The sequence below is a fragment of the Homalodisca vitripennis genome, chromosome 1 (genome assembly GCF_021130785.1).
Source record: "Homalodisca vitripennis isolate AUS2020 chromosome 1, UT_GWSS_2.1, whole genome shotgun sequence".
NCBI lineage: Eukaryota > Metazoa > Arthropoda > Insecta > Hemiptera > Cicadellidae > Homalodisca > Homalodisca vitripennis.
The window spans coordinates 170,548,487-170,561,785 of NC_060207.1; the positions used below are offsets into that span (position 1 = coordinate 170,548,487).

General features: G+C 32.9%; 1 protein-coding gene across 1 annotated transcript; it reads right to left on the reverse strand.

Annotated features, from left to right (window-relative positions):
* Window positions 1–1,799: 1,799 nt before the first annotated feature.
* LOC124352719 (UDP-glycosyltransferase UGT5-like) lies at window positions 1,800–12,737 on the reverse strand. The gene is given in 6 exon segments (XM_046802348.1): window positions 1,800–2,003; window positions 2,404–2,531; window positions 3,983–4,202; window positions 9,030–9,252; window positions 11,766–12,392; window positions 12,394–12,737. Coding segments are annotated over 6 exon segments (1,533 nt in total). The 5' UTR covers window positions 12,565–12,737; the 3' UTR covers window positions 1,800–1,839.
* Window positions 12,738–13,299: the final 562 nt, after the last annotated feature.

Below are 13,299 nucleotides of genomic sequence, written 5' to 3' on the forward strand. Positions count from 1 at the left end.
ATGAGATGTAAAAAATATTACACAAATATGTATAAAATTAATAGAAAATATAAATTTTGTTTTAAAGAATTGCTTGTCTCTTATTATTTTAAAATATAAAAATAACCATTTAATAATTTATGAACATACTTTTGAAAAAGATATAAGTGAATCAACTGTGCCTAATGTGTGGTACTGTATCATAAAAAAAGAATTCATTCATTAAACAATTTTTTATTTTCTGATATATCAACGAAGAGATAAACCGAGTGTTTGTTTCAGTGTTAATGGTCGGGCTCGACATATCTATCTCCTTAATTGAACTGCGCAATTTCGGTTTAATAAAGTAAAACAACAAATCGACGTGTTCAGTCTAAACGCACATCAAACCACCGACTGTATATATCTCTGAAACAAACGATAATCACCAGCTTCAAACCGTACTTCCATTGGTAATTATTGAGATAAAGCCTTTTGCTTGACAATAAATTGTGTTATATTCTGCGTGGAATCACTGTAGTTAACAAATCTGTTTTTGCTATACTAATGTACTGCTGATTGATAAGCAATAATTATGGGTGTTGCGTAACTAAAGTTTGACTGTGGAAAATTTATACAAAAGATTATTATTCGTAGATATATTAAAAAATTAAGAAAAACTACTATATATTAAATTTGCTATAATCATGTAAGACAATAAGTTTTACCTTCTGATGAAAACATGTACTTTCAGTTTAACGTGATGCACAGTTGTAAATAAGTTGTTCAAAATGTTTTTATACGTTGGCTGTCTACATTTGTCAATCATTGCCATATTATCACACCAAAAAACATCCATAAATGTAAAAGAATTATTATTACATATTGCTCAAACATGATGTTGAATCGCTTACATATGAAATACGCCAAAATCTATTATGCATTGAAAATAAGCGATAACGCCCACTTTTGCTACAACTTCATACAATTTTTTATATTACCGTGACCAGTAATTAAGAAATAATAATCTTTTATGCTTGGGTTTATACTTATGAACACTAAGTATGAACCCTCCAGGAAATCTCATCAGTATTAGTTAGGCTATGGGTAAAAGTAGTCTAAGTAAAAAGTAGCGGTTAGCAACTGTTTGATTGCAATGCTATGGATGAATTTTTCTTGTCCTTTGTAACATCCTTAAGCTCTGACTTGGCTATACCTCATGTTTTAGCTTGTTGACTATACACTGAGTATGATGCTGCATATATTGTCTTTATTGAACCTTTTCTTGGTGATAATACCTCTTCTTTTCAAAGATTGTAATATTCTTCTACCCAAGAGCAAGATTTATTTACCTTAAAAGGGTTGCTGCAACGGTATACTAAGGTACAAAATAGGCGAACCAAAAGTAAATTAGTATATACATAAATATATATATATATATATATATATATATATATATATATATATATATATATATATATATATTTCAGTCTTTTCATGAGAAGTTAACAGTTAACAGGCTGTGGTCTACTAAATACTGAAAGATGTCTTGTCCAGTAACTCAATAATTCTTTTACACGGTTGGTAGGGCAAGAAAAGAAATTAATATATAGTAAAAATAAGTCTGACAACCGATTTAAATGCGTATTTCGAAATCATTTCGTTTCTTACTTGTAAAATGTCAAAACACATTCACTTGGAATTTATAAGTCTTATGCAAGGATGACGTAATTATGGTTAAGAATAATTAGAAGTTTGAATAATTGTTCATACGTCGTACCGATGGAATATTTGAATTATTATTTTCTTTGTTAGCTGAAGGACAGGAAATAAAACTCATATTATAAAAAGTATAAATTTATTTCATGAATCATAGAAAGATTACTGTATCTTCTTCCTCGATGAGCCAAGTTGAAGAAAGTGTGGAATTTTCAAGTTATAACGTCGAGCAAGCCAGTACATCACTAGCAGGAGACCAGCGAGACAGACCAACAGCACCACAGCGACATCTAGCAGCCAAAGCTGGTACCACGGCATATCCACAGCTGCACATCAATAACAATATTCTTACTCAAAATCATGATGTCTTAAAAGCTTGTAGATTACTGATACAACGTTTTAAAAGTCCAAAATGATGGGCGTATCATTAATTGGCAGAGTTAACTGTGGACTCGTAACAAGTTTTTAAAGATATTAACAAAGAAAATTAGAATTATCAGTACTTCTCATAAATACATTAATAGACAAGGAGCCTTTGTTTGAATATATGAGTAGGCTAGCTTTTGACCCACTATTTGCGAATGTAAAGGAGAAAAGGGGGTTTTATTCTTCTTAGATTGAGATACCGTACCCAGAAAGAAACCTTTTAACTGAACATTTTAAAATTTTGTTGTAAAATATTGAAGAAATAATAATATATCTATGATGTTTGAGTATATTACAAACCTGGTGAGCGAAGATGGCGGGCACCTTTGTGCCTCAGGACATACTCAGTCCAGTAGACCGCCGTGTCCAGTGGAGACATTGGCCTGTCCGTGAACCGTTCTGACAAATCTTTGGCCTTCTCTCGATAACTGAAATATAGAGGAAAATTAGACAAATTCGTTAATATTGTAACAATTTTCAAGAATAGATACTGAATTAAACAGAGTATGCATGGACCAACGCGACGATGAGACGTTTTTTCTAAGAATATTGTTTTAACGTACCCCTTACGTATCTATGGCCCTTTTAAATCTTTCTCAAACAAAAAGATATTGTTATGTTTTTTTATGAATAATGTTTAGGCTATTTGTACCAAGTTTTCAAATAGAATATCCAGGTTTATCAGTGAAAAACATACATTGGGTTATAAAACCTATTTGATTTTTAAGAATATTTTGATAGGAATGATAATTTCTTAAAATATTTTAAGATGCTGTCTAAATTTGAGGTGTACTCTTGTAATACTATTCACCCCTATTTTTCCCTAGATATGTGTTTCAAGTGTCAAACGCCATTTACTATATATTTATTTACATTACATAAACTAGCTTTTCAGTTTTTGTAAGTTAAAAAATATAATTATTATATTTCCAACACTATTCAATCAGTGTTCAATCACATATGGTTTGTCTAAAGTTAATTGTTTCTCCACAAAGCATGTTGCATCGATTCATACAAAAGCTAAACGCTCGTGCTATCATTTAGCAATTAATTATCTTCCTTTCATCCCAGTCAAAGCAGGTTTGTTCCAAATGAAATTCCAGTTTGACTACGACATAGTTTGCAGATTAACTGTGGCGATGTGATTTGTGTTGTTGATCCCTTGTCAATATGTTTAAAATATTTCAATCAAGATTATCGAGTTGGATTTGCAAGTTAGTGCTAAATTGGTTTCATATTTACGTATAGAAATATTACATTTTAATTTTTACAGATTTAATTTTTCATACATAATAATTTTGTACAATTTTGCATTAGACTTTTTGACTGTTTGGATTTATTGTTTATTACAAAGAAACGTGAGTGGAAATGTGCAAAACAACTAGAGTTAACTCAAAACATTTCTTTTATAATTAAATAATAGTAACATGTACTTTTGACTGTTTGACCACTTGTGATGCTATCAATTAATTGTATGTGTGCAGATAAGGGCTATTCTAACATGGAAAGTTATACTATCGTTGTAAGCGTACCTATATTAGAGTTTGAAGATATGTTAAACTTATGTATGATTACAACCAAATATTTTTGTACTTCAAGGTTCATAATTATAATACGGTTTCATTAGTAAATGTCCTAAAATACATCTTCAATTAACATGATTGTAAACAACCAAATTTATTCACTTTTTTGCTGACTGCATAACTCAATGTTATCTTTGTTTTATATTGAGGTCTCTAAATTATTTTTAAATTTAAATATACTTGTCTTTGTTTGATTTTATTAAATACTGTACTCACAAGTATCTTTGAGTGTTGCTTGTGAGTATATAGTAATTATTATATTGTTTAGTAGTGGATTATTGTAATTATTGTGATACCTGGAATCGAATAAGACAGCTCGGAGCGCCTCCAACACCGTCTCCTTGGAGATGTAGTCATAATCCAGCTTGACGGCGGCTCCCAGAGAAGTCAGATGGGCCACGTTGTTCCCCTGGTCCCCGAACATGGGGATGAGCACCATGGGGACCCCGGAGGTTATCGCCTCCCCGGTCGACAGCAACCCACCGTGTCCCATGAACGCCCTTATTTTGGGGTGGGCTGAACATTTACAGAAAGATGGTTGTTACACACTCAACTGTAATTAGGTATTTGGGAGAATTACCTGTATAATATTGTATATTTTTAATATATCTGTATTGTAATTTTGTTTGTACAACATACCCAACATACCCACATAACACAATATGAGCTCTATAATATTGATTTATCTTTTGGATATCAATTAATGACCATCTCGAAAGATATATAGTCTTCAGGATGAGGCAAAATCTCAATATACTCCTAAAAAGTCAAATTATCATAATATTCAGTAAATTGTCCTACAACTCCATATAACGTTTAAAGTAAAGATTACTCTCCTAAGGTTTTATCCCACCTTGCTATATTTATAATGAACTCTTCTCATTCCACTTAAAAGAATGTATAGTAAAAAAGTAACTAATTAAAACAGCACTGAAATTGTCTGTTTATTTGCATTTGACATGGCAGACAAGGTGTGCCTAAAGCTTTCTGGTAATATCACTCTCATATTTATCCTACACGGCCTTTTGTGTTAGCAGACAGATCTGACTAACCTGTGTCAGGATGTAATATTTAATACAATGTATTGCTTTCTATTGAAATTCTATATATATTTATATTTAAGTTTCCATGTTTGAGAGCCCACGAAAACTTGTTTGTTTTACTGATCTAAAAGACTTTTTACGTAATAGCAGGCAATCATCAAATATTTACAACATTTTCCAAAGACAGTATTAGAATAAATCACATATAAATTAAGTATAATTAAAATCAGCAGTTCTTAAGCAAGTGAAAGGTAGCATACAATCGAATTCATCTAAAGTTTAACCAAATAGTTTTCACTGAATCGCTTAACGTTTGTGATTTGTCATACTAATATGAATAAATGCTCCGGCCTCGATTAAACTCAGCAACAAACGCATACATTTCATTAATAGGCACATCAAACACATTATTAATGTATGGGAATGGGTAACCATCCGCCTCCCTCCTGCAGGACTGTTTAAACACCTGTTTGATCCAACTCATTAACTCTGCGTGGTTTAGAAACAAATACATAGACGGCCGCTGTTAACTTAACACTTAAAAATGCATTACATTTCAAACATGGTATTGCATATTAAACTGCGCTTTGGTTTGATATATACTCTATATGAGTATTGTAAGCTTTTCTAATTGGCTGAGAAGCCTATCATTCTAAAGGACTACAAAAAATTCATTTCAGTCTGTTTGTCTGTCTATTTGTATATAATTGCAACACGAAAGACAATTCGAAATAATTGCATTTTATATGTTTTGCAATAATGATGAATCTATTTTATATCTAGAATTTAATCCAAGATTCTTTAGTACTTGGAAAACGTTTCGTGTTTATGCAATATGCAGAATTTACATCATTGCAAACTATGCTCATATTCCTTCCGTATGATACAGCTCTCTACCCTTAACTCCCTATTCTATCCCATTTAATGCTACCCCTCTGTCACAGGACAGGCAGGTTTTTTAGTACCATTTCGACTCTATCAAACATCCTGTTCAAATTAATCATTCAGATTCTTGTCGCACCAATAATTGAAAATAATGTGTATTAAAAAAATATAGTTTATTTCCATATTTTTAAAACTCATCATTGATAATAAAGAGAATATTGGTCATATACTGTCCACAATATTTAAATAAATCTAATTTCAGTATTCGTAATAATATTTCAAAAACATAGAAACTTATAAGGGCTGATCGTTAGCGAAGCCTATCAATCATAGGACTGAAAACATTTCACTCTGTCTCTCTGGCTATCTGTGACTCTGTCCCCACGATATCTCAAACCGAACTAACCTTTGACTTTAAATTTTGAATGCAGATATGGTGAAGGTTACTTCATGGTATTTGGCTGAACGTTAATAATATTGATCTTATGACGTGTAAACTGGATGGAAACAAGGCAAACTATCCCCAAGATCTCTCGAGCAAGATTTAAATGACACAATTTCCATTTTGCCTGCCGGGAAATGTAGAAATCTACTTTCTAAATAATTATTCGTCTGTCTGTCTGTCCTCAGGATTTTAAGAAAGAAATGTGATTTATATTTGAATTTCTTGCATGCATACATTGAGAAGCCTGTCATCACGTAGGTTTACGTAATCCTACGTCCTGGTATTCTACTACAGAAATATTGAAAATTTTTTATATATATATATATATATATATATATATATATCATATTATGTATTATAAAAAACTTCTTTGCTATCATTAACGACTATTAATAATAATAAAAAGACATCTCCCTTAACTGACTTTGGTAACTGAAGAGATTGATACACAATTGACCGTCCAATGCATCAAAGGTTCAACGGTTTATGAGGAAACCAAAGAGACCTTTTCCAACTGATTCATGACGCATGTTGCGATCAATCGGCTTGACATCGTGTCCAGTAAGCTACTTATCGCATTGGAGTTGGTAGAAATTGATGCGGTTTTTAAATCAACAGTAACGCAACTTAACAATTTTTGAAATTATGGTACTTTGACTTGTTTTAACTTTTTTCATTTCTGGTTAATATGAAAGTATTCCGTGTATTTTTTTACTGGAATATTAAAACTATTTCTCATCATCAAGCAAGCAGTAAAATGTTAACTGTCCAATTAGAGGTAATTGTATATTCATGTATCGTACAATCTTAATACCCGACCACTGTAAAAGTTATAATAGCCTATACGCACTAAGGAGGAACTATCAGACTAATTACAATAGTTATAAAGTAATTTGCCTCTCATCCCTTCTTCATATTCACACGATAATTTTAAAATTATAATCTTAATTTAACGAGTAAATAATTGTAATAATTAATATCTTAACATACCTAGGAGTGGTATTTACCACTGAGTCGTGGTTTATAATTTATTTATATCGCAATCAAATGACTACGTGGAATTGATATATAGTATACATAACCACCATCCTTCCTACAACATATTACTGAAATTTCAAAACATGTTTCAAATTTCAACTATTTCAGAAGCATCTATGCTTACAGGCGAATGTTTAAAACATTCCACACTGAATAGTGTAGTGAAAGTTTTGACTTTAAAAGGAATGAAAAGCAACATTATTAACGTATCCCAACAATTCGTATAGGAGCGTAGTATGTACGACTCAATGTTAATTAGAGAGAAAAAAATATCAAATTTGTTCTAAGTACATAAATAATCTCAGTATGGTTATACTTCAATGTATTTGCTTACTTGTAATTGTAAGAATGACTTTCTGATAGTGTATGATGATACATCGGCGAACCAGTTAAAATATAGAGAGAAAATTGTCAGGAGTATTTACGGAGGACGAAGTTTGGCAGTTATGTACTAAACATATTTTTCATGTAGTTCGTGTATTTCATTGTTGCACTTTTATTCACCCTCATTCTTAGCTGTAGAGCTTTCACTGGAAATGTGTTTTCTGTAAGACTATTCGAATGGAAAATAACTAACACTCTGCTTCACCAGACTTTTGTAATAGTTGCTGTGATGAGTCTACGTGAAAGTGACCCAATCCTAAGTGCTTTCTTGTAAGAAGTATGGTTGAAGCTACATCAGCTACAATCTGCAGCTACAAAGGGCAAAACCTTATGGTAATTATTGGTAACGTGATTAAAAAGTGCCCTTTGATGTTATTGCTAACGTTTTAGTAGACGGTTGCAGAGGCCGTGTCAAGTCACTACTGTATGAAATGGCAGAGAAATGGCAGATAACAAACCGCAGGTAAGGTCTGCATCGTATATATGGGCTTTGCTACCTTCAATTTTGAGTTGCCTTGCTGTTAATCTTGTTTTGAGAAGCATCTTATGTTGATATATTGTGTACAAATTTAGCGTATAAACTTACTAGACTTACTATAATAGCGGCTTCGAGCGCAATCACGTAGGTTTTGGACGTGTATGGCACTTCAGGTTCGAGTGAATTGTATTTCCGACGCCAACGTTAGTTTTGTCTTGTTGCTACGATGAATAGCCAATGTCCAAAGTGTATATTTATGGCCTTTACTCCGGTTTCGGTATTTTTTTGTTCATAGTTGATTTTTCATTGTTTTGACGTACACAGATCTGAAATGCCTACTGTCAAGACAACTTTACTGATATGGCTTTTATAACAGACTTTAACCTTATAGTGGAGGTTTAGGGGCCAATGTACAGCCGACTGCAATACATCTTCTGGATGTTACCCGATAAAAACAATGTTAAACTTCAGACACTTTTAAGATCGTAATCTAGTGATAGAATTATGGTAGATGTCTCGTTTTAAAGATATCACTAACTCTCATCTATTTTTTTTTTATTGGTGATTCTGAAAAATCGATAACTTCTACACTTTATTGTTTGAATAATTAAAAAGTATACTCCTAACAATAAAAACGAAATATATATAAGTGCGCTAAAGTTCTTGAAATTCAACACTGATCTTATATGACAGAACTACAACTAGCTCTTTATGGAACCATTTCATAGTAAGAAGAAGCAATTAACAGTACAGCATTTAGAAATAAACTGAAACGGTAGGAATCTCTCTTATTTTGATGAATAAAAATCTACTCTTTATTATAATAATGAACAATAGACAAACATGACACTGCTTACTGCGGGATCACGTCTGGTTAACGAAGGTAGGCAGCGTCATTGTGACATTTACTACTGCTTTTTGTCGATTCACTGTTCCGTCATTCCATTCCGTCATGGTACAGTCGTGTATCAGAGTCTAATACCATTCAAAGTTTTGAAAGCAAACCAACAAAAAGATTCCGTATAATTTACTGGAAATACTGTGAAACGTGTTGATTGTTTAAAACTTACCCAGCACGTCCCGCTGAGGCAACCAGTTGCTGATCATCACGTTGTCAGGTTTGCCGGGCAGACTTTCGTTCTCCCACTTCATGACAACACGGACCGGCAACTCGGCGAAAGCCTCCATGATGGCCTGTCTTTTGTTCACCGGAAATGAAGATGACTTTAGCACCGATCCCATGGAAAAGATGATGGCCCCTTCCGGTGACTCGTTTAGAAAGTTGTTCAAGTCCTGTAAGAAGTAAGGGGAATAGTTAATATCCGCTAGTCAAATATCCGAGACCCGCGCTTAGGCTCAGAACATAATTCAGAAGTAAGCGTATAAAGAGGTTAAGGATAATTTCTTCAGACTATAACTTGGTTAAAATATTGCTATTCGTCCTATTCTTTCCTGCCGTCTTAATTTTGTAAATAGAACAAATCTAAATAACATTTATCAAGAATTATTTTTTTATCAAATTTATTAGGGTTTATTATTAAAATTTATAAAACTATTACAGTTTCACCAAACTATTTACTATTGGTACATCGGGGGCTCAAAAGTTCTCGTTACGGCCCTAAAAATGGACTTGTGTGTTTATAATGGACCTTTTAAAAAGTGACATACAATATGTAGTATAACAACTTACCAAACTGAACTGCTATTCAAATGGAGATAATTTTAACTTGATACAATTTTTATCTTGTACTTATTTGGATTTTTTTCAATTTGTTTTCCTTTCAATACTGCTGTGAAATTGATTAAACCCATAATGCAAACTTAATATGACAATTGCAAGGTTTTTTTCTATTTTGTCAAATAATATTTAAATTAAATTAAAAACTACTGAAATACGGCTTATTGGCCTATTTCGTTATTGTATCGTATAAAGATGAAAAAGTCCAACGTTTAGTTTGTATTGTTTCTAAGTATGTATTATATGTATATATATATATACATATATATATATATATATATATATATATATATATATATATATAATTCAAATATGTCTTGCCTAATGTATACAGACAGAGAAGAGATCTCATCCATTATCTTTTCAGCATGTTAAATATATTTATTTCATTTTATTTTTTTTTTTTTTATTTTAAATTTATGTGTCCCTAAGCTTCATCAAAATTTCGATTGGAACCTAATCTGAACTAAATTCTTTATGACAGTAAATTAGATATAATACATAGATACAATACGATTTGACTACCGGAAAGTGGAATAAGCAGCAGTTTAGAAACAGAAACTAAAGCTCAGGTTGGAATTTCAAGGTTTCTCCATAATCACTGCAATCATTATAAATTATGACCTTCACTAACGGCCAGCACTGTTATAAACCAGCTGGCGTAATTTTATACAACCAACCCGAGACGCTTTATCTACAAATTGTAATTAATTTCGTTATGTTAAATTGTTTAAGTTGTTTACAGAAAAAAGTATTACAAACACGACTTATCTGTTCACAGTCTTTTGCATGGCTCCAGGTGGTTTCAAGACAATATTCTGACAAGTACTGGAGACAAAATTAACATTAACCGACCGAAATTTACTAAAATATGGAATAAACGGAACTATAAATTGTCTGGAAACTTTAAAAACAAAATAATGTTGAAATAAAAAGGTTCTTTTCTTTGCAGTAAAATAAATCATATCAGAAAATGGCAAAACGCCTGTTCCCTTCTCACTACATACTTCATTCACAATTAATTGGAATACGTTAATTCAGGAATGTCTAGTTTGAAACTTGTAGTTTTATATTAATATAAATTAATTTGTATGCAAACATGGTTAGTACATTTTTCATTATTTAATGAGCTATAAATAGTTAAAACATAATCAAAAGCCAGAGAACTTTTCGAAAAAAGCTTTCTTGTAGCAAAAGTGTAGCTTCATTGCCAAAAATATTAGTTACTGTAATTTATAATCCCAAACGTCAAAAATTGTTAAAATAAAAATATTTTATGGATATATTTATGGCCTACAGTTTACAAAATTTAAATCAAAACTCCCAACTTATCAATATTGAAATTGGTATTTATTGAGTTTTAAATTAATAAAAACTAATTATTACTTCTTTAATTGTATGTTATGTTTTCAAATGTGTAGTGTCTGTGATTTTGTTAAGCACTGAATGGGATGCAATATTGCAGTACAAATGAAATCAAGCTTTTATAGTGGTCTCTAAATTATTTTTTGTTTAATAAAAATAACTTTTTTGAAGCTAAGGACCTGAAAAATAATATTTTTAATATATATTTAGACATTTACCTAATACAATTGCACGCTAAATAAATATCTAACAGATGTACTCGGTCGTTATATTTATCAATACCTATACTTACATACATACAAGCACTCATGTACAGGTATACTATACTATGATCGATATTGTTTTAAGTTTTCAGAATATAAACTAGGTTTTTATTGTGTTAGAAGATTAGTAAAAGTGAGTGGCAAATATGAGCAAATCCACCTAATACTAGGTTTGCTTTCTTAAAAACACGCGTATAAGGTAACCATAAAAATCACAACCACTATAAATCATATTTGTTCAAAAAGAAAGAGGTGGTATTAAAGGATCCTAATGTGACTTATCGACAATTTGTAGAATATATTACAGAACACTTTGCTTGAATAGAATGTAAGATATAAAGATATATTCTATGTTTTAAATGTTTTGGCACGAACGTGTAATATTGTTATTTTATAAGTGATTAATTTAAGGATTTGGCTTGTACCACAAAAAAGCTTACCTTACTGAGAGGTTTGACGGGTTTGATGTGTATCCCTCCAACCTCGATGTGCGCGGGAACAAGAGGGCGGCTCCCCAGCAGTGAGAAGTGAGTGTTGACGAGTATTAAACTAGCGTTGTGTACCAACTGTTCCAGGGGCGGAACCCCCTCACCCATCAACTGATAGAACCCTCTTTGTTCCCACAGGAGCACGAAGAACCTCTCAACAGCAAGCATGAGTGTGTAGGCGACATTGATCACTCTGTGGAAGAGGCCCATGCGGTTAGTAAATGGCAGGTTGATGTGGGACACGTACGCGGGATAATTCGGCGTCCCGACAGTCCTGTCCTGATCCGGGCTCGTCTTGGCGGAGTTGAACCCTATATGGGGCACTTTGTACTTATGCACGAGGCCAAGGAAACAGTCCGAGTCAAACATTTCTAAAATGATCAGATCAAAGCGGGCGTCCGACTCCAGCAGATCGAGGACAGGTTTAGACTTAAAGATCTTAGAACACAGGTGAAGGCCGACGTTGGACACAGAGAAGGTGTCTGGCACCGTATCATCCCCTCCTCCGATCTTAACCCTGTTCAGCCTCAAGGGGGAGGTCCCCACCAAACTGATGTCGGTGTAGTTGGCCACCGGGGGTCTTCTGGGGGTAGAAACTCATGACGGTCATTTGATGTCCTCTGGCGGCCAGCTCCAGGACGAGAGGCTCGAAGACATCGAAGTGGCTCTTGCCGGGATGGGGGAACACGGCGAGGATATTCGCAGACAGAGCGGAACCCAAGAAGCAACCGAAAACTAGGAAGGAATACATTGTTTTTAGTAGAACTTGACTGCGATCAATGTGTAATCTCCGATAGTAACATCAGTGTTGAAAAACATTCGCCAAATTCTCCCACTATCTATGACAATGTTGGGATGAACTACGACAAGCTACTAAGTAAGGTACGGCAGGTCTCACGTCGCGATGTGCCGCCCAGTCCTGCTGAGACTGACTGATGCGGAACCGGTCTCCACACTCTCTTATACAGTTGTACAAGACTGGCATTCAGTTTTTCCTTGTGGGAGGGCTTCATCAATATATAACTCTTAGGGGTGCATTCAGGAAATAGTTATGGGAAACAATGAAGAAGATGTTGTTTGCAACACATAATAAACGCAAATTAATTAACAACAATTGCAAATATCTAGAGGTAAAATGAATACTGTTTAAGTGAAAGTAATAGTTTAAATGTCTCGAATGCGTGTATTTCCTGTACACGTATATACTACGTAATAATATAATTTTATTAACTTTTAATTAAATTTGTTCATAATTTAACGTGATATTTGTAGATTTTAAAGGTACTATGGGACAGTTTCATCTATAACAGTATTTCAGTGTTATTTTTGCTTAAACTTATGTACTAAATTAATTTAAATAAATGTTTGAAATCTTAAAAAGCAAACATTAGAACCTAACACTTGTAATTGGAATATTTAATATAAATATTTACAGAGTCGTCAACTTCAAAACATAATAATTATATACGTTTATACTGTGTACGTG